The following is a 22,566-nucleotide window of genomic DNA, read 5'->3' as shown; positions in this document are numbered from 1 at the left end:
ACCGTTGTTAACATTTTTAACAGGCCATCGTGGTTGAGGGTTATGGTGGAACACTTGAAACGCAAAGTATTCAATTTTCTATTAGACTTTAACCAAGCAAACAATAGTGTTGAATGTGTGTCAGCTAATTTTCATATGTTGGGAATACATAAGAAGCTCAATGTTATAGTTAGTATGCGTATTTAAAAAGCAGTGCCTAGTTGCTCACATTTTATCAAAAATGTGTTTGCTGATGGGATCATAGGCCTTGTCTGTAGCAGACTGCTGGATGGAGTGACCAAAGGTAGGCCAAGTTTCTGGAATGAACGACTTTGAAGCTATACTGATTATTTGTTACGGGTACACCCTTGTATGATAATGACACCCACAGTGAGAAAGGTCTATGCTAGGCCCTGTGAAAAATACAAAAGCAAGTGAAGACTCCGTTGATGCTTCAGGGAGTAAAACACATCAGGAACAATAGCAGAATAGCACAGAACTACGTGTTAAGCTGTATGATGAAGACTAAGGGTGCCGTTGTGTGCTTCAGGGAGGCTAACAGGAGGTGTAGAATGAGAAAGTGTCACTGAGGAGGTAGAAACTGAGATGGACATGGAAGGATTTGTATAAATTAAGAGGAGCACTGAGGCAGGATCAAGATGGTGGAGAAGGAAGATGCTCCCACGGACACTCCAAAACTATAACTACGTGTGCAACAGCTCTCTCAGAATGACCTGAAGACCAGCAGAACAGCTCTCCTACAACTAAGGATATAAAGAAAAAAACACATTGAGACAGGTAGGAGGGCAGAGATGTGGTCTCATCAGGACCCATACCCCCAACATGGCTACCCACAAACGGGAGGGAACCTCACAAACATGGAGGTTCTCCCTAAGGAGAGAGGGGTTCGAGCCCCACGTCAGGCACCCCAGCCCTAGGGACCTGCACCAAGAAGATGAGCCCCCATAACAACATCTGGTTTTGAAAACCAGCAGGGCTTGTATCCAGGAGAGCTGTAGGAAACCAAGACTCTGCTCTTAAAGGGCACACACACAAATTCACTCACTTTGAGTCCCAGGACAGAGGCAGTACTTTGCAAAGTGCCCAGGCCATATGCGAAGTACGTTCATTAACTTTAGGGTGTGCCTCTGGGGAGCAAAGTGCTGGCGGGCATCATTTAAACAATTCTCCTTCTACCTAGGCTGGCCCAGCACTGGCAGGCGCCATTTCAAAACAGTTGCCATCTACCTTGCTAACACCACTCACCCCAACCCCAGCATTCCCCTGCAGACCTGCCCTGCCCAAAGCAGCTCCTCCCAGCTGCCACCCCTCCTGCCATATCCAGTGGGAGTCCTTGGCTGGTTATAGTCCCCCTCCTCCCAGGGTGGGAGCCCAAAGAAGCTCCCACCCTGGGGGCCAGCCCCACTCACAACTGTACCTGCAACTGTTGTGGTTGGGCCCCACAGCCAGCCACACTGGGGCCAGCCTTGCCCACCAGTGAATGCACGACAGCTGTGGCCAGGCCACACAGGCAGCTGGCTTGGGGGCCAGCCCCTTCCACTAGTGTGACTGCAGCATCTGTGGCACCGTACAACAGGAGGGGCACACGCAGCCCACATAGAAAACATCCCTGGCGCTGGTGACTAGCAGGGATTACTCTTCTGGGCCCCACAGGAAACCTCCTACATAAGGCCACTTCTATAAAACCAGTATATGTAGCTCATCTACCTAATACACAGAAACAAATGAGGAGACAGGAATATGCTCCAAATGAAAGAACAAGACAAAACTTCAGGATAAGAACCAACGAAATGGACATAAGTAATCAACCTGATAAAGTGTTCAAAGTAATACCCATAAAGATAGATACTCACCAAACTTGGAAGAAGAATGAACACAGTGAGAACTTCCAAACTTGGAAGAAGAATGAACACAGTGAGAACTACAAAAGAGAACCAACCAGAGCTGAAGAATACAATAACTGAAAGGAACAATACAGTAGATGGAATCAAGAGCATATTAGGTGCAAAAGAATGGAAAAACAACTAGTTATGTACAAGGGAACCCCTATAAGACTATCAGCTGATTTTTCAGCAGAAACAGGCCATAAGCGAGTGGCACAATATATTCAAAGTACTGACAGGGAAAAACTTATAACCAAGAATACTCTATCTGGCAGGGTTATTGTTCAGAATTGAAGGAGCAATAAAGTTTCCCTGACAAGCAGAATCTTCAGGAGTTCACCACTGAACCAGTCGTACAAGAAATGTTAAAAGGACTTCTTTAAGAAAAAAAGAAAAGGCCATTACTAGAAATCAGAAAACATGTAAAAGGAAAAATCTCCCTGGTAAAAGCAAGCGTATAGTAAAGGCAGTGGATCAATCACTTACAAAGGTTATAAGGTTTAAAGACAAAAGTTGTAAAATCAACTATAACTACAATAATTAGCAGGTATACAAAATCAAAAGATGTAAAATGTATCAAAAACATAAAACATGGAGAGGGGGTAGTAAAAATGTAGTGTTTTTAGAACGATTTGAACTTAAGTAATCAACTTAAAATAGACTGCTATACACATAGGCTGCTATACACGAACCTCAAATTAACCACAAACCAAAACCCTAATATTGAGAAAAATTAGAAAAAGGAATTCAAACATAATGCTAAAGAAAGTCATCAAATTCCAAAGGAAGAGAGCAAGAGAAGAAGGAACATAGAAGAACTGTAAAAACAACCAGAAAATAATTAACAAAATGGTATGTAGTACAACCTATCAATAATCACTTTAAATGTAAATTCTTCAGTCAAAAGACATAGGGTGACTGATGGATTAAAAAAAAAAACAAGACCCATCTATATGCTGCCTACAAGAGATTCACTTCTGATCTAAAGACACACACAGACTGAAAGTGAAGGGATACGAAAATATATTCCATGCAAATAGAAACAAAAATTTGGGGTACCAATACTTATACAAAATAGACTTTAAAAACAAAGGCTGTAGGACAGCTACATGTAAAAGAACATTCTCTAACACCATGTACAAAAACTCAAAATGGATTAAAGACCTAAATGTAAGACTGGATACTATAAAACTCCTAGAGGAAAACATAGGCAGAACACTCTTTGATGTAAATTATAGCAATAATTCTTTGGATCTGTCTCCTAAATCAAAGGAAACAAAAGCAAAAATAAATAAATGGGGCCTAATTAAGCATATAAGCTTTTGCATAGCAATGGAAACCAATGACAAAATGAAGATACAACCTACTGAATGGGGGAAAATATCTGTAAATGATATGACTGATAAGGGGTTAATATCCAAAATATATAAGCAGCTCCTACAACTCAACATTAAAAAAAAAAAAAAAGGCAATTAAATGGGCAGAAGACCTGAATAGAGATTTTTCCAGAGAGGATGTGCAGATGGCCAACAGGCACATGAAAAGATGCTCAACATTGTTAATCATCAGATAAATGCAAATTAAAACCACAATGAGATATCACCTCAAACCTGTCAGAATGGCTATCATCAAAAAGAAGACAAGCCTCTTCAATAAGTGGTGCTGGGAAAACTGGACAGCTACGTATAAAAGAATGAAATTAGAACACTACCTAACACCATACACAAAAATAAACTCCAAATGGATTAAAGACTTAAATGTAAGACCAGACACTATAAACTCTTAGAGGAAAACATAGGAAAACACTCTTTGACATAAACCACAGCAAGATCTTTTTTGACCCACCTCTTAGAGTAACGGAAATAAAAACAAAAATAAACAAATGGGACTTAATTAAACTTAAAAGCTTTTGCACAGCAAAGGAAACCATAAACAAGATGAAAAGACAACCCTCAGAATGGGAGAAAATATTTGCAAATGAAACAATGGACAAAGCATTAATCTCCAGAATATACAAACAGCTCAAGGAGTTCAATATCAAAAAAAAATCCAGTTAAAAAATGGGCAGAAGACCTAAATAGACATTTCACAAGAAAGGCATACAGATGGCCAAAAGGCACATGAAAAGATGCTCAACATCACTAATCATTAGAGAGATGCAAATCTACATATATATGGAATCTAAAAAAATATATATATATATGGTACTGATGAACCTAGTTGCAGGGCAGGAATAAAGAGGTAGACATAGAAAATGGACTTGAGAATGTGGCGGGGGGAGGGCAAAGCTGGGGCGAAGTGACAGTAGCATCGACGTACATACACTACTGAATGTAAAATAGTTGGCGGGTGGGAAGCAGCAGCATAGCACAGGGAGATCTGCTCAGTACTTTGCGATGACCTAGAGGGGTGGGATAGGGAGGGTGGGAGGGAGGCTAAAGAGGGAGGGGATATGGAGACATGTGTATGCATATGGCTGATTCACTTTGTTATGCAACAGAAACTAACACAGTATTGTGAAGCAGTTATACTCCAATAAAGATTTAAAAAAAAAAGACAACCAACGTTGGCAAGGATGTGGAGAAAAGGGACCCTTCATACACTGTTGGTGGGAAAGTAAATTGGTGCAGTGACTGTGGCAAATAGTATGGAGGCTTCTCAAAAAACCGAAAAATAGAACTATCATGTGACCAAGCAGTCCACTCCTTGGTATGTATACAGGAAAAAACCCACTAATTCAGAAAGATATATGCACTCCAGTGTTTACAGCAGCGTTATTTACAATTGTATACAGAAAAAACCCACTAATTCAGAAAGATACATGCACTCCAATGTTTACAGCAGCATTATTTACAATTGTATACAGAAAAAAACCCACTAATTCAGAAAGATATATGCACTCCAGTGTTTACAGCAGCGTTATTTACAATTGCCAAGATATGGAAGCAACCTAAATGTCCATCAACAGATGAATGGATAAAGATATATATATATACACACACACATACACCACACAGTGGAATACTACTTAGCCATAAAAAAGAACAGTTTGCTATGTGCAACAACATGGATGGACTTTGAGGGTATTATGCTAAGTGAAATAAGTCAGACAAATACTGTATGATATCCTTTATATGTGGAATATAAAAAATAAAACAAACTAGGGAATATAACAAAAGAAACAGACTCACAGATATAAAACAAACTAGTGGTTCCCAGTGGGAAGATGGAAGGGGGAGGGGCAAGATAGGGGTAGGGGACTAAGAGGTACAAATTATGTATAAAATAAATAAGCTACAAGGATATATTGTATAACACAGGGAATATAGCCAATATTTTATAATAACTGTGAATGAAGTATAACCTTTAAAAATTGTGAATCACTGTTATACATCTGTAACTTATATAATATTGTCCATCGACTATAATTCAATTTAAAAAATCCCCAAAAATAAAACCAATTTTTAAAAACAAAGGCTGTGGGAGTTCCCTGGTGGCACAGTGGTTAAGAATCTGCCTCCCAGTGCAGAGGACATAGGTTCGAGCCCTGGTCTGGGAAGATCCCACATGCCGTGGAGCAGCTAAGCCCATGTGCCACAACTACTGAGCCTGTGCTCTAGAGCCCACAAGCCACAACTACTGAGCCCGCAAGCCACAACTACTGATCCCACGTGCCACAACTACTGAAGCCCACGTGCCTAGAGCCTGTGTTCTGCAACAAGAGAAGCCACCACAATGAGAAGCCCGTGCACGGCAACAAAGAGTAGCCCCCACTTGCTGCAACTAGAGAAAAGCCATGCACAGCAAGGAAGACCCAATGCAGCCAAAAATAAATAAATAAAATAAATGTATACAAAACAAAAAAAGGCTCTAACAATAGACCAAGGGAAAAAAAGCATTACATAATGATAAAGGGTTCAATCCAACAAGAGTATATAACACTTGTAGATATTTATGCACTCAACATAGACATACCTAAATAGGTAAAGCTAATATTAACAGACATAAAAGAGAAATTGACAGTAATACAATAATAGTATGGACTTTAATATCCCACTTACAGCAATGAAAAGATCATCCAGGCAGAAAGTCAAAAATGACACGTTAGACCAAATGAACTTAATAGATTATAAAAAACATTCTACACCGAACAGCAGAATATATATTCTTTTTAAGTGTACATGGAACACTCTTCAGGATAGATCACATGTTAGGCCACAAAACAAGTCTAAATAAAGATTAAAACCATACCAAGCATCTTTTCTGACCACAACAGTACCAAACTTGAAATTGACTCTAAGAAGAAAACTAGAAAAAAAACACACACACAAACACGTGGAGACTAAACAACATGCTACTAAACAATCCAATGGGTCACTGAAGAAATGAGAGAAAATTTTAAAAACACCTTAAGACAAATGAAAATGGAAACACAACATTCCAAAACCTCTGGGACACAGCAAAAGGAGTTCTAAAAAGCAAGTTCATAGCAATACAGACAAAACTCAAGAAACAAGTAAAATCTCGATCTAACCTTAGCCCTAAAGGAAGTAGAAAAAGAACAAAGTCCAAAGTTAGTAGAATGGAAAAAATCATGAAGATCAGAACAGAAACAGAGATTTTTTAAAAATAGAAAAGATAATTAAACTAAGAACTGGTTCTTTGAAAAGATAAACAAAACTGACAAACCTTTATCCAGACTCATCAAGAAAAAAAAGGGAGAGGGCCCAAATAAAATCAGAAATGAAAGAGAAGTTACAACTGATACCATAGAAATACAAAGGATCATATGAAACTACAGCAACAAATTAGAAAACCTAGGAGAAACAGATAAACTCCTAGAAACACACAATCTTCCAAAACAATCAAGAAGAAATAGAAAATCCAATAGGTAGATTTCTAATAATGATATTGAATCAGTAATCAAAAAACTCCCAATAAAGTCCAGGACCAGACAGGTTCACAGGTGAATTCTACCAAACACTTAAAGGAGAGTAAATATCTATCCTTCATCAAAATATTCCAGACTTGGGGCTTCCCTGGTGGTGCAGTGGTTGAGAGTCTGCCTGCCAATGCAGGGGACACGGGTTCGTGCCCCAGTCCAGGAAGATCCCACAGGCCGCGGAGCGGCTGGGCCCGTGAGCCATGGCCGCTGAGCCTGCACATCCGGAGCAGCGGGAGAGGCTGCAGCAGTGAGAGGCCCGCGTACCGCAAAAAAAAAAATTCCAGACTCATTCCATGAGGCCAGCATTACCCTGATACCAAAACCAGACAAAGACACTGCAAAAAAAGAAAATTACAGGCCAATATCCTGGATGAACATAGATGCAAAAATCTTCAGTGAAACATTAACAAACCAAATTCAACAACACATTAAAAGAATCATACACCAGACCAAGTGGGATTTATTTTGGGGATGCAAAGATGGTTCAACATCTGCAAATGAAATTAATATGATACACCATGTTAACAAAGGATAAAAATCATGATCATCTCCATAGATGCAGAAAAAGCATCTGACAAAGTTTAACACCCATTTATAAAAAAAAAACAAATTGCTCCGCAACGGGAGAGGCCACAACAGTGAGGGGCCCGCATACCCAAAAAAAAAAAAAAAAAAAAAAAAAGACCATATGTAATAAATCCACAGCTAATATCATACTCAGTGTTGAAAAGTTGAAAGCTTTTCCTTAAGATAAGGAACAAGACAAGGATGCCCACTCTTGCTTTTATTGAACCAAGTATTAGAAGTCCTAGCCCCAGCAATTAGACAGTAAAAAGAAATAACACAAATCTAAATTGGAAAGGAAGAAGTAAAACTCACTATTTGCTGATGGCATGGTACTATATATAGGAAATGCTAAAGACTCCACCAAAAAACTATTCAGATAAATGAATTCAGTGAAGTTGCAGGATACAAAAGTAATGTATAGAAATCTGTTGCATTTCAATACACTAATAATGAACTATCAGAAATACAAATTAAGAAACTTCCATTTAAAATTGCATCTAAAAGAATAAAATAATTAGGACTACGTTTAACCAAGGAAGTGAAAGACCTGAACTCTGAAAACTATAAGACATCGATGAAAGACGTAAATGTGACACAATTAAATGGAAAGGTATACTGTGCTTATGGATTGGAAGAATTCATATTGTTAAAATGTCTATGCTACTACCCAAAGCAATATACAAATTCAATGTAATCCCTATTAAAATACCAATAGCATTTTTCACAGAACTAGAATCCTAAAATTTGTGTGGAACCACAAAAGACCCCAAATAGCCAAAGTAATCTTTAAAAGAACAAAACTGGAGGTATCAGTTTTTCTGACTTCAGAATATATCACAGAGTTATAGTATTCAAAACAGTTGTTACTGGAACAAAAACAAATACATAGATCAATGGAACAGGATAGAGAGGCCAGGAAAAAATCCACACTTATGGTCAACTAATCTACAACAGAGAAGACAAGAATATACAAAGTGGAAAAGAATCTCTTCAATAAGCAGTGTTGGAAAAACTGGACAGTTACATGCAAAAGAATGAATCTGGACCACTACCTTACACCACATATGACAATAAAGTTAAAATGGATTAAAAATTTGAATGTAAGACCTGAAACCATAAAACTTCTAGAAGAAAGCACAGGCAGTCAGCTCTTTGACTTTGATCTTAGCGATACCTTTATGGATCCGTCTCCTCAGGCAAGGACAGCAAAAGCAAAAATGAACAAGTGGGACTACATCAAACTAAAATGCTTTTGCACAGTGAAGGAATCCTGCAATAAAATGGAAAGCTAATCTGTTGAATGGGAGAAGATACGTGTAAATTATGTATCCAATAGAGGTTAATATCCAGAAGATAAAAATAACTCATACAACTTGAAAAGGAAACATCAAAAAAAGAAACAATCCAATTGAAAAATGGGCAGAGGACCTAGAAAAGACATTTTTCTAAAGGAGACATACAGACAGCCAACGGGCACATGAAAAAATGATCATTACTAGTCATCAGGGAAATGCAATTCAGAACATCACCTCATACCTGTCAGAATGACTATTATCAAAAGGACAAAAAATAATGTTGGTGAAGGTGTGGAAAAAAAGAAACCCTCTTTCACTCTTGGTGGGAATGTAAATTGGTGCAGCCAGTATGGAAAGCAGTATGGAGGTTCCTCAAAAACTTAAAAATAGAACTACCACATGATTGGACAATTCCACTTCTGGGTATTTATCCAAAAAAAAAAAAAAATCGACAACACTATTTGAAAAGATATATGCACCCCTATGTTCACTGTAGCATTATTTACAATAGCCAAGATACGGAAGCAACCTAAGTCCATCAATAAAGAAAATGTGAGGTATATATATGTGTGTGTGTATATATATATACGCACATGTATGTATATATGAGTATTATCCATAACAAGAATGAAATCTTTCATTTGTGACAACATGGATGGACTTAGAAGGTATTATGCTAAGTGAATTAAGTCAAAGAAAAATACTGCATGATTTCACTTACACGTAGAATCTAAAAAACAAATGAACATAACAAAACAGAAGCAGACTCATACAGAGAACAAACTGGTGGTTGGCAGGGGATAGGAGGATGGGTGAAATAGGTGAAGGGGATTAAGAGGCATAAACTTCCAGTTATACAATAAATAAGTCATGGGGATGTAATACACAGAATAGGGAATATAGTCAATAATGTTGTAATAACTTTAAATGGTGACAGATGGTAACTAAACTTACGGTGATCATCTCATAATGTATATAAAATGTCAAATCACTACGTTGTACACCTGAAACTAATACAATATTGTATGTCAATTATACTTCAATTTTTAAAAAAGAGGAGCTCTGTAAAGAGAATCCAGTTCAGACAGGGGACTGGGAGGGCAGGGCTGGAGGAGGGGAAAAAGACCAGCAAAAACAGGAAGCAGAAATTAGAGTGTTGTGTTCCAAGGGCCAGAGGGGACCCAGTCTACCTGGCATGGAGACAGCAGGCCATGTTACAAATGCGAATAAGCTCAGGTATGATAGGGCTGTATCTTGAGAATTCAAGACCCAGGAAAATAAGAATGAAGTTGTTGAAGGTTATAGTGGAGCATTTCCTAGGTGATGAAGCTGGCCTGGTAATTATCACATCTAACATTTATTTAGTGACGTATGACTCACAGAGCAACTTCACATATATTATCTAATTCAATCCTCACAACACTTGAGATGTAACCTTTATTTTACAGATAAGAATACTGAGCCAGAAGGACTTCCCTGGTGGTCCAGCGGTTAAGACTCCATGCTTCCACTGCAGGGGGCATGGGTTCAATCCCTGGTTGGGAAAATAAGATCCTGCATGCCTCACAGCCAGAAAAAAAAAAAAAAGAATATTGCGCCAAAGATATTAACTAGCTTTGACCGTGGGTACACAGTGTGTCTTCTGCTCTAGCTACAGCTTTTTACAATGAGAGCAGTATTTCAGGATGTGTATTGCAGGACCCTATATACTGCCCTGTATAAGGAGAAAGCAGAGGTAAGGAGACCGTTGTAGAAGTCTAGGCATGAGCAAATGAGGTCCTGGACCGGGTAGTGGCAATGGGAACAGACAGGAAGGGAGCGAGTGAAGAGAGATTCCAGTGGTCTCATTAGCAGGAATTGGTGACTAACTGGATTTAGGGGCCGCGGGCAAAGAGAGAATCAAAGATGATACCAGATTTGAAAGTCTGAGTAAGAGAATGCTGGTGTCGTTTGCAGAAGCAGATGAAAAGTTCATTGGATAAATTTGGATTGACAACTGTGTTTGAATTGCTGGGGTAGAGAATGCCCACGTTGCAGCTCCTGCGTCTACCCCGTGTACGGGGCTCATAAATATGTGTCAAGTGAATGAAAGAAGATATTATAATTTAAAGTAGGGGAACGGATGTGTAGAACCAAGAATAGAGTATGTGTGGAGATAAGAACAGAAAGCCAGGGATGAGGCTTGGGGGGAGTGCCCCCTCCCAGGGGTCAGGGGAGTAAAAAGAAGGAAGAGGAGAGGTAATAGGAGAACTAGAGACCAAGGCCTGAGAAAGAATCTTAAAAGTTTATATTTCTTACACCCATGAAGGAAACTTTCCTGTTGCTCCAGAAAAGGTCTGTAGTCTTAACCATTTCTTCAGCCTTTAAGAAAACTGACTATTTGGTCCCAAAGAGATTCCTCCCCACCCCTGCATTGTTTCTCACAGTGCAGTCCCACAGGATATCTGAGTTCCAATCACTTGAGACATTGCTAAGTCTAGAGATTCCTGGGCCCCTTTCCAGATTTCCTGAACCACACTTTGGGGGTATAACTTAGGAATCTGCATTTTTACCAGTCTCTAGGTGATTTTCATGCACATTAAAATTTCAGAATCAGTGCCATATAATAAAAATGACCAAGAAGAAGAGAATATGGCTAAAAGTGACCAGATACATGAATTTAAAACTCTGACAGATTCCTGGGAACATGCTTGGCATTTGTGGAAAAGGGAAAGGCAAAGCACCACTCTGAACTGAAAATATATTCTGGAAAACTATTTCCCCTGAAAACTATTTTGAACAATAAATTTAACTCTTGACTCAAATCCAAACCCAGGGACACCAAGTTGGATGGTAACCAGAAAGCAACACGGCCCCTCCCTGTGGTGAGTGATGGTTTGGGGAGGGCAACATGCTGATTTGACATTGAGATTTAAAACAAACACTAGAATTTTCAGTTTCCATGCTGTCTCTTACCCTAGAGTTTTTGGAAGCAGAACAGAAAAAGACAGGCTTTCGTTGCATTATTATTTGTACTTTTAGATCATTTCCATTGCCTTTTCCAACACCTGAATGAAGTTAAAAAGTTAGGCTGGTTAGAGCAAAGATCAAAATGTCTCACCAATTAACAATACAGATTAAAAAGAGAAAAAATTATCCCAGCTAACAATGTGTCAATATTGAATCATTTGGCTCTTGTATGGATTTTGTCTTTGAAAGACAAGGCTTCAAAAGTTCAGTTCTGTCCCCTAAAGCAGAATTTATAAGGCTGGAGAAAAAAAAAAAAAAAGGACATTGTTCAGCTTCTAAGATTTAGAATCCCATCGCTTCACCTTCATAGAAAAAAAAAAAATTAGGGAAGGGGACGTGCAACCTTTCTTGTTGATGTGTTGCTTTCTTCAGACTTCTAATTGTGATGTTTCTTAATAATAAATAGTCTAGATTCCTCTTGCCCTAGTTTAAATCCAGTTTATGGAAAATATAGGAGAGCTGTATCCAAACGTTCCTGCTATGTTCAGCATATATTCACAGACAAATGGTTTCTTCTCCCTTTTTTTTTTTTCAATTTAATTGACCCACTTACTTCAGCATTTCATGAAAGGGCTGGTTTCTCAAGCCTCCAATTAATTTTTCCGGCTTTCCTTTCCACCCTGCATATTTCACTTAAATATGCACAGAACTAAAGGTACAGAACTAAAACAAATACTCTAATAAAGTCATATATCCATCATTCTTAATTGTTATATTAAGTTTGTTTTGTGTTCATTTAATTTTGTTCTCACTAACACAATTAATTTGTCTTGAGGAATCATGGTTTCTTTGCCTCAGTTCCCTCTGTCCCATCCACCTGCAGAACTTCTCTCTACAGATGTCAACAGAATTCAGTGAAATGTAGAGCTAAACCAAGTCGAACACTTATCACATGACAGGAAAAGGGCATTGCTTTATGAGCTTAAATTAATTCCCACACAATTAAAAATTTTTTAAAATAATTTAAGTATATTTGCATGATTTAAAAATAAAAGGTATAAAAGGCATGAAGTGAAAAGTCTCCATTTTCCCTATCTCCCACCTGTTCAGTTCTCCAGCCCCAAACAGCTAACCCCTATTACTAGTTTCTAGTTTTTTATGCATGTATAATCAAATATGAATATATATTCTCCCAGAGGTTTTATATGTGTATATACACACGAACAAATATATTCTCCTTTTGTTTTACAGAAATTGTTGCATGCCATAGCACTGTCCTGTACATGCATTTCTTAACACGTCAAAAATTTTAACTTATTACTAAGGAACCAGTAAAATGCTACAGCTGTTTCAAAGTACTGCACATTTATGGACAGATAAGGAATGATGAAATGAATTTACAAATAAATACAAAACAGGTCAATAATCAGTTGCATTCTGCTAGACACAACTAATTTGCATTTTTATGTACAAAAATTATTTGCATTATTGTCAGTTTTCTACAACTTAGAGTTGTAAAATAGCTTAAAGACCATGAGAGGTGAAGGTAACCCTGGAGGTGGGCCTAGAGAAGACACTGCCCATTTCAGAATCTATCACATTTTTTCCTGACAGTCTGTTGTGATCATAATCTCAAAGGAAGATGATTCTTTAGGGTTTTTTTGTTGCTGTTCCTTCATTTGAAACATACTCCTTTGTCTTCTCATTTTGTTTACCTGTCTCTGTCTCTATGAAATTAAGTGAATCAGTTACCTATCCCAGTCTTGAAGGTGTGCCCTTGTGCAGGACTATGCAGCCTGCGTATGCTCAGTGGCTTTGGTGGGAGAAGCGAGCACAGGTCCCATGGGTCCCTGGGGTGCGGTGGCAGCCACCACCTTGGTGGGAAGCGGGGCTGGAGATGGAGGGGCTGGAGCCGGAGCCAGGTGCGACCCTGTGTGTGAGAGAGATGGCAGTCTCCACCTTGGTTTGGGATGCAGCAGGGGCTCAAGGGTTTGGGGCTGCACTTCTGTGCTGGTTTTACATTTTCCCCACTGTGCACCCTAGGTTAGAGGCTGGGTCGGGGCCGGAGGGGTTGGTGCCTCACTGCTGAGTTGGTTTCTTTCCTGCTGGCAATGTCAGTCCCTGCCCTGGAGTAGTTTCACTCCTCCTAAATGTGGGCAGTGACCGAGCACTGGCCAAGGCTGCTTTCTCCCTGGTCAGAGTTTTCAGGCTGCTGCGTCTGCCAGGATGGGGGGATAAACAAGCACTCACTCTCTGAGTGAGGTCTCAGTGTTTTACAGCCTCCCATGAGCCCCACTGGCTTTCGAAGCAGCTAAGGGCACTCATCCTCCTGGTGTCAGACCCCAGGGCTGGAGTGCCAGATGTGTGGCTCAAACCCCTTGCTCCCCAGGGAGGCTCCCCAAGCCCATGACACCCCCCTCCACATCTGGGTCCCCCACCAAGGGTGTAGGTCTCGACCAGATCACTTCTCCTCCCTTCCTACCAGATTCCGTGTGGATTTTTCTTTACAGCCTTGGCCGCAGAAGGGCCTTTCTGCCAGCCTCCAGGTAGCTCCACAGGTAGTTGTATTTTCCATGTGTTCATGGGGGGAGGTAAGCTCAGCATCCTCTTACTTCACCACCTTGATCTCCCTCAAAGGGGATAATTCTTATTCCAAAAGAAGGCTGCTCTCATTGGGTTTGGCCTGCTTATTTACGTGGGTGCAGCAAGAATTTTGGCGTACCGGGCAGGCCTTAAGTTGGGTCTGCCAGCCAAGGCCCACACCGTAAGAACAGCTGCAAAGGGCACAACTTTCTGTCTGGAAGCCTTTATGAGGGATCTCAAATTAGACTTTTAAAATCCTCTATTTTATGTTAGCCTGAGATGAGGAAACCAAACCCATAAAATCTCCACCAGTTTTCACCTGCAGTACTTATAAATTTGTGTTAGTTCCTCTGTTCTCTAGATCTGCACTTTACAGTTTTAACTAAACAATATCTCCACAGAGGTTAAGTAAAATTCAAACTATGAAGAGAGAAGTCACAGTCTTAGGATATGATATCAGACTGGGACAATATATGAAATGCTAGAACTTATTAAAACCATTTTTAAGCTTAGAAGTTTGAGAAACTATTCCTATTCTCATTGTTCACGTTAGAGAAAATGCATCAAAACTCCATCAGACTAAATGCCTTTTTGCCTGTTTGGAATAGTTTAATACTCACAGAGGTTTGTATAGATACTGTTTTAGGGTTACCTCGGAGATACTGTGGGTTCGGTTCCAGACCACTGCAATACAGCGAATATCACAACAAAGCGAGTCACACGAACGTTTTTGCTTTCCCAGTGCACACACAAAGTTATGTTTACACTATACTGGTCTGTTTAGTGTGCCATAGCATTATGTCTAAGAAAACTATGTACATACCTTCATTAAAAAATACTTGATCACGACTTCCCTGGTGGCACAGCGGTTAAGAATCCGTCTGCCAATGCAGGGGACACGGGTTTGACCCTGGCCCAGGAAGATCCCACATGCCGCAGAGCAACTAAGCCCACGAGCCACAACTACTGAGCCCGTGCACCTAGAGCCCGTGCTCCGCAACAAGAGAAGCCACCGCAATGAGTAGCCCGTGCACCACAATGAAGAGCAACAACTAGAGAAATACGACGAGCAGCAACAAAGACCCAATGCAGCCAATAAATAAATACATAAAATTCTAACACAAACCATTAAATAAAAAAACTTGATTGCCACATTGCTAAAAAAAAAACTGCTCACCATCATCTGACAACTCAGAAATGTCACAAACCTTTCATTTTTTGAACAAGTGCAATGTCTCTGAAGCACAATAAAGCAAAGAGCAATAAAACGAGGGATGCCTGGATTCCCACTGTTAACCAAGAGGACCCTGAGGGAGAAGATACACTCAGGTACAAAACAGGCTCTCACGCCACCAACTTGGCTTTAGAGCTGAGTTTCAATTTCCTAGAGGAAGACACTGCTCCAACAGCCACCTGGGTTGCCTCTCACACTGCACTTTCTGCAGGAAACAATGGGGAACAAGACATTGCTGTCCCCTCCCACCCACCAGCTGCCGGACAAGCCTGGCTCTACCCTGGGGACGTCTGAAGGCAGATGGTGTGCTGAGCGAGGCTCCACTCCAGCCCCGTCCCTCGTACATGACACACACACATCACAGTCAGAATGCACCTCATAGAGCACTCTGCAGCCCACGAAGGCTTCGCGGTTGCTCCTTTATACACACAGGCAGCCCCCTGCTGGAACAGGCTGTGTTTCCAGGGTCTGCCCGCACAACGCTTGTTTGGAAATCTAGACCAAAATTTCCCACAGAAACCATGCTGCTGGGCCGAAGTTTGTTTCCAGAAGCCAGAAACCCATGCAATCTGCTCTTGGTAACTCTCACAATTCCTCAGCCCTGCCAAGCAGTGGCGGCGATGCGGGCGTGTGGAGAGGGGAGAAATACGTAAATAATTTGAAAAAAGCATTTTATATTTTAACTAACGTAATTTTTTTTGACTATGCAGTTTTTACCCATATTCTAAAGGGTTCTCTTATTTCTGAATAATTGGACGAAGCGTTAAAAAAATACACATCTAGATCTTATTTTGTATGACTCCTCAGAGGGCTAAAGGCAATAGGCTGTCTGGGTGGACACCAGCGCCCTCGCCCTGCAGCCGGGCCCAGGAGAGGCCCGGCACTCAGCACCGCGCCTCGCGCTCCACAAGCTGCTGTTGCTTTAGGGAATCAGAAGCATCACCTCCTGCTGCGCCTCCACACTGAGGGGTCCCTGTTTCCACCTCCCCGAGGGTGAGCTGTACAGGGAAGCTAGGCGGGTGACAGAGAAATAGAGACATGGCCTTGAGGCCCATTCCTCTCCCCTCCCCTTCCTTGTCTTTCAAGTCCCAGAGGTGGACGATCTGACCAATATCTCTGCCTCTCGGGGCGACGGCAGGTCCCCTCTTTCTCCTTACACTTTCTCCTTACACTCCTGAAGCAGCTTACAACTCCTGAAGCATCGTCAGCTCTTTTCAAGTTTATAAGGATTTTTACTCTTGGTAAGAACTGGTAACAGCTAGGGGGCTGAGAGACCCCCCACCCCCACCCCACCCAGAGGCCAGGTTTCTCCCAACCCTTTTTCGTGTTCCTGTAGGTTCGGAAGACCTAAGTGCTGTTCTTCTAGGAAGCTGTCCAACACTGTGGTCAGCTCTTCATCCGTGTACCTTCCTCTCCTCTGCTTACACTCAGGGGCTCCTGAAGGGCAAAGAAACACGAGCAGGGGGCCTGGCCCAAAGCAGTTCTCAGTAGTTATTTGCAAAAAGAATTTGTGGCAACAAAATTCATTTGCTGTTCGGGTATTTAAGACATCCTGATGGAGTTGCTGGGGGAGACGGGGCTATGGGGGAAGAGGGCGGGGAAAGGGAGAGATCAGGAGATAAGAATAAAAAAAAAGGTTTCTGAGAGGATTAGGGAAGAAAATGATACAGGGATGCATCTCCCAAGACAACCCTGAACCAGAGATGGGCATGAGGAAGAAGTGGTCTCCAGGTCTCATGGGACCTTCCCTCCCTTTACTCTCAGAGGCTCTACTCTGAAAAGGACACCCTGGGCTGAGGCCAGAGTAGCAATGAGAGCAGGAGAAAGGGAAGGGGGGATGGAGCCCCCCAAATTGGTGATAGGAAAGGAAAGGAGAGGACACCTAAGCAGTGGTAACGTGGCCACAGCAGCGCTGGGCTGATGGGCAATTCCAGGGGGAGGGGTTTATACGTGAGGCTACACAAAAAGACAGCTATGCGTTGGGATTGTCTCTGTATATAACCATGAGAAAACCCTTCCGAACAGTAAGAACATTGGCCCTCCTGCCAATTCTCCAATTATACATAAAGCACTTACCTTGAATTGAATAAATAATGATTTTTTCCATCGTGAGTTTTTTCATTGGAGGAAGAGTCAAATTGTAGGTATTTTTCACCATTGCAAAATATCCAACAAATCTGTTCTGCAAAACAACAGAAGTCTCAATTTAAGTGGAGGTAAAAAGTCCTGATTTTTTTAAGGAAAATAATTGATGAAGGAAACATTGATCGGGTGCCATTATGGAACTAGGCATTTGTTGCCTCATGACTAAATATCTACCTTAGAAAAAAAATACTGAATGAAGAGCAAAAGGCAAGGAACCAGAAAGGAGCCAGGTGTTGCTTAGAGGCTGCTGGGACTGAGTGCAACTGACCAGAGCCAACAAAACAGCTAGGACAACAGGACAGCAGGATGCCATTAGCTGCAAACGCGGGAGAGGTCGGCCTGGGATGGAAGCTTCGTTGTGGCTGAGTTAAAGGAAGGTTTGTGCTTTGGGGAGCAGTAGCCTTCTCGGCATGAGAGAAGGGAAGATGGAAAAGCTCAGCGGGAGAGCGCCATAGGCCAGCAGTACGTTCACATTCTTCTCCAGTCCCAGCCAGTGAGCATCTCTCCACTTCCCGTTTCCCCAATTCCCTTTTTGCAAGGAAGCCTGGGGATTCTCTTAGCCTAGTCCATCTCCTGTGGCAAGCCGTTCACAAGGGCTCTCCTTTCTTCTAGAAGTTAAGAAGAGTTCTGGTACAGAATCAACCGGACTGAAAAGTTCATAGAGTCTTCCCCATCCACTGGGAAGTGTTAAGAAAATTAACCACCATCCTCTGCATCGGAAAGGACCAGTCAAGCTCTTAACTCAGGGGTGGATGAAATGTATGTAGTGCATTGAATGGCCACACTGCAGGATCAGGAGGGGGTGGTGTCTGAGAATTACTGCCGCACACACAGGGAACTCTGTCCTGGGGCCTCGCCAACACAGCCCTTGAGGCCGGGCCCCTGCGCTGCTAGCCCAGTGAATCAGAAGAGACTCAGCTGCGGCCTAGGGTATGCCAGTCCTGGAGTAAGTTAGAGACACTGCACGTGACTGCAGAGGAAATGGGGAAGGGAAGATGTGCCTGAAGGAGCTACATCTAACGTCCCATTGGCTCCTGCCACCAGATTCTTGACCTTCCACTAAAGGCTTGTAACCTACCATGGCCCTGTAGCTGCGTTTGCTCTCACTCTTCTTTCCCCTACAGCCCAGAACAATAGGCGCATGTAGCAGAAGTTAATAAAATCAACATCTATTTAGTAAGCACTCACTACAGACAAAGGAGATACTATATGAGGCACTTTGGGCTGCCAGGGTGGAAAGATGGGCAAGACATGGGCGTGCAAAAAGGGTAGAGAAGACACGACTTCGAATAGCTGGAAAATAATGTAAAGCAACTTAGTCCCTAAAAGGAACACAAAGGGCTATAAGAACTCCCGAAAAAGCAGGAGACTACTTCAGGCTGGGAGGGCAACGGGACTCCAGGACAAGGGGCCCTCGTGAGCACATGGGTGTAAAGTATAAACAGGCTGGGAAACGGCGAACAATCCAAACGCGTTAGAGCGTGTGAATGCACATAGCGGAAGAAGCGGTTGGAAAAATCAAATCTAGATTGGGAGTGCCAGGTTAAAACATATTTGTTGCCATTGGCAGTCAGAAGCCATTATGGATTTTGAGCGTGAAATGGCATGATTCGAGCTGGGCTTCAATAAGTTGATGTATTACTTATAGCCTATGGCTATCTTTTATTTTTTTTCTTGTGTTGCTTGTGTTTGGCAGAAAAATATGAATGGATAAGGCTGAGTTCTTTGATCCCAAATGAAATGTCTAGAGCCAGCAGTTACAGTGTTCTGCTAACTAGGCCAAGGGTATCAGCTTTCGTCACTTCACTCAAAGAAAACTCTCCTTCATGGCCACATCCACATTTACTTAAGAATTCCCAACCATCTCTCACTTGGGTTTGAGGGGCCGTATAGAAAAGGCAATCCAAATGAGAAGCTGTGCACAGGATGGGAAATAACGGGCTTTGGAGTCTGAAAGATCTGGATTTGAGTTCTTAGTTCAAAAAGTTAGTTTCCCTGAACCTCGATTTCCCAGTCTATAAAATGGGAATCACAATGGGGCACACTCATTGAGTTATTGAGAATATTAAATAAGATAATGAATGCAAAACCCTTAGCAGGATTCAACAAAGTCTAGATTGTTGTAAACTCTATGGGATAAACGTCCTGGTTTCTGCAATAAACAATTTACAAGGAAAAAAAAGAAAGAGAGGTGGGAAACCTATAAACTAAAAGAGACATAAGGAGACATAGCAACCAAATGAAATGTGTGCCCTTGTTTGGATCCTGACTGAAACTAAGTTTTAAAAAGATTTTAAGATAATTATGGAAATTTAAACGAGGACTAGACATTTGATACTATTAAGGTATAACATTGTTAGGTATGTCAATGGTTTTAAGGGGTTTTTTTTTTAGAGTCTTTATGTTAGATGTCATATTAAAATGCTTAGGGGATAAGATGCTCTGATGTCTGGGATTTCCTTCAAAATAATCCAAGTTTAGTGTGAAAATGAAGCGTGTGTGTGTGTGTGTGTGTGTAGAGTGGGGAGGGAATGAATGGTTGGCCACATGACGAAATGATTGCTGAAGCAGTGTGATGAATATAAGGGGATTTATTGTATGACTGTCTTGACTTTTTATGAAAAAGTCCATGATAAAATGTTTTAAAAAGGAAAAAGAATAAGGTAATAACATGGGTCACATGGAATGTCTGAGTATTAAATGAGACAATATATGTAAAAGTATAATAGTGTCTAGTATAAAATAGGTTTTTGAAAAATGTTACTTTTCCCTTTCCTTTCTCCTTTGAAGTGCAGCCCCCCTCCCACCGACTCTGTCTCTTTTTCTGTCACTGTCTCTCCCTTACACATGTGCACGTGTGTGCCCATGCGTGCACGTGCACATACACACACACACACACACACACACACACACAATGTTCTACAAGGGCTGAATTGCCCTAATAGCGGTTTGTGAAAGACTCAGTTCCTCTTTACATGGAAATAAAAGGCTAGTGACTTCAGATAATCTTCAGGGGGTCTGAAACCTTAGGAATTGGACCTTCCTACCTTGGGAAGGGAATCAACTCCTGAACTCTGCAAACAATAACCAGTTAAAATGGAAGGCAGGGCGCTCTGGGGAGAACTCAGAGCAAAGGTGCAAAGCCAAGCCAACACCTGAGGCAGGGCTCCTGGCCTCTGGAAGGGATCAAGGCCTATCACAGGGCACCCAAGGAGAAGACCACCCAAGGAGAAGATGACCTAAGGAATCACCTAAGGAAGAGAGTCTAAAATGAAACCAGGTAATAGATGCCAATCTTAACCTAATTACCCAGAGTGACCCCTTTTAAAGAAAGAGCACTTACCTGAGAAGGAGTTTCTATTCCCTGAAATTTACTGCTGGTGGATTTATCTGTTCGTCGTTCTCCAAAATAATAAAGGCTGTCCTATAAAAAAGGGGACAGTCCAGTCATGGGTCATCTGCACGTCCCTTTCCTGTATAAGGCATTCTGAAGTTTCTAAGGGCACATGATTTCCTTACGTCAGTGGTCTTTGGGCAGAGGCTATACCCGAAATAACAGAATTAACAAAGCCACATCAAGGCCTACTCTCATTCAAAGATTCATAAAGACAGACAATTTTAGAGCTGGAAGACTTTAGAGATAATCTGGTCCTTCTTCCTATCTTTCTATTTTACAAATGGAGAAGATTAGGACCAAAAGAAAGCCAAGTGACCTGCCATGGAGATGCATGCAGCCCGTCAGAGACAGCAAAGGCCTGAGCACCGGCCTCTGGCTCTGTCTAGGGCTCCAGACCAACAGCTTTCAAACTTTATATTTATATATTTACTTATTTTGGCCACGCCACATGGCTTATGGGATCTTAGTTCCCTGACCAGGGACTCAACCCTCAGCAGTGAAAGCATAGAGTCCTAACCACTGGACCTCCAGAGAAGTCCCTCAAACTTTTTATTTTTAAAGCTACAATCCACATTCATAAACCTGGGAGATACACACACACACATACACACACACACACACATACACACGCACTCACACAGAACTGAAACAAAAGTTTCAAAAACAATACTTACCTTTTGATATTTCCTATTCTAATCGATTCCATTTTATTTAAAAAATGCAAGTGACAACCCAATAAGTTGATTTCACAACTCACTGATAAACTGTGATCCATAGTGTGAAAAACACTGTCCTAGAGCATCCATTTTCCTAACTTGTGTGTCTCAAATTTGAAATAAAGAAGACGGTGGAATGAGGGTGCTGGGCCCAGATCAGAACCCCCAGCTTCTCTTATCTGGGCTGCAGGCTGAGCGAGAAGCAGAGCTGCTGGGAGCGTGCCCTCTAAGAGGTAGGTGGCTTTTCAGCAAGACCATGGCAGAAAAAGAGTGGGAACCCTGCTTTAAGACATAGCAACAGCCCATCCTGTCTTCTCAGAAATTTCCAGAGGGCACAGGCCACAGATGTTGACTGTGCAAAGATATAACATCCAGGAGAGACTTTGTTCTGAGTTGGAAAACGATGCCTTTTACCTACCTAGCACTTGCAAGGATGTTCAAGGTCCTTTAGAAAACTTCCCTAACCCATCTTCTTATTCTCGTGAGAAAGGAGGAAGGCCTGGAGCTGGTGGGATTATGGGTCTGGGGGAGGCAAGTCAAGCTTCTGTATTGCTGAGGTTTTCTTGAACTTTCACAACTTGACCTTACTCATTTCACATTAATCTGGACTCTGCTGTGTCCTGTCTTTAGTTAAAATATTCATATTGTATCCACGATGGATTTTTTGGCATTAACTTAGATTTTTTAAATGCTGCACTGGGATACTATTTATCTTAATTACTGAGATTTTTGGCATTCCCTTAAACGTTGTGTCCAAGGTGAGCGCCTCATTGACCTCACCCTCATCCCGTCCCAAAGAAAGAGGCCCTGAGGTCAGTTACTAAGAGTGCCAGTTAAATGAGAAAGTATCCA

At 41.5% G+C, this 22,566-nt stretch overlaps 1 protein-coding gene across 3 annotated transcripts in view; it reads right to left on the bottom strand.

Annotated features, from left to right (window-relative positions):
* Nucleotides 1–22,566, bottom strand: part of LOC112406592 (phosphatidylinositol 3,4,5-trisphosphate 3-phosphatase TPTE2-like) — an 80,053-nt gene that overhangs the window by 7,363 nt on the left and 50,124 nt on the right. For 2 of the 3 annotated variants that reach the window (XM_024755496.1, XM_024755498.1), the window contains 3 exons: nt 20,945–21,025; nt 17,533–17,638; nt 11,646–11,725 (listed from right to left, as the gene is read on the bottom strand). In XM_024755496.1, coding sequence (XP_024611264.1) covers nt 11,646–11,725; nt 17,533–17,638; nt 20,945–21,025 — 267 coding nt within the window. Of the gene's footprint in view, nt 1–11,645; nt 11,738–17,532; nt 17,639–20,944; nt 21,026–22,566 lie in introns of all 3 variants that reach the window. The other variant, XM_024755495.1, reaches the window with a different exon arrangement.

Source organism: Neophocaena asiaeorientalis, unplaced genomic scaffold, assembly GCF_003031525.2.
Source record: "Neophocaena asiaeorientalis asiaeorientalis breed wild unplaced genomic scaffold, Neophocaena_asiaeorientalis_V1.1 scaffold59, whole genome shotgun sequence".
Taxonomy (NCBI): domain Eukaryota; kingdom Metazoa; phylum Chordata; class Mammalia; order Artiodactyla; family Phocoenidae; genus Neophocaena; species Neophocaena asiaeorientalis.
Note: the sequence above shows the minus strand (reverse complement) of the source record. Positions and strands in the feature narration are given on the sequence as shown.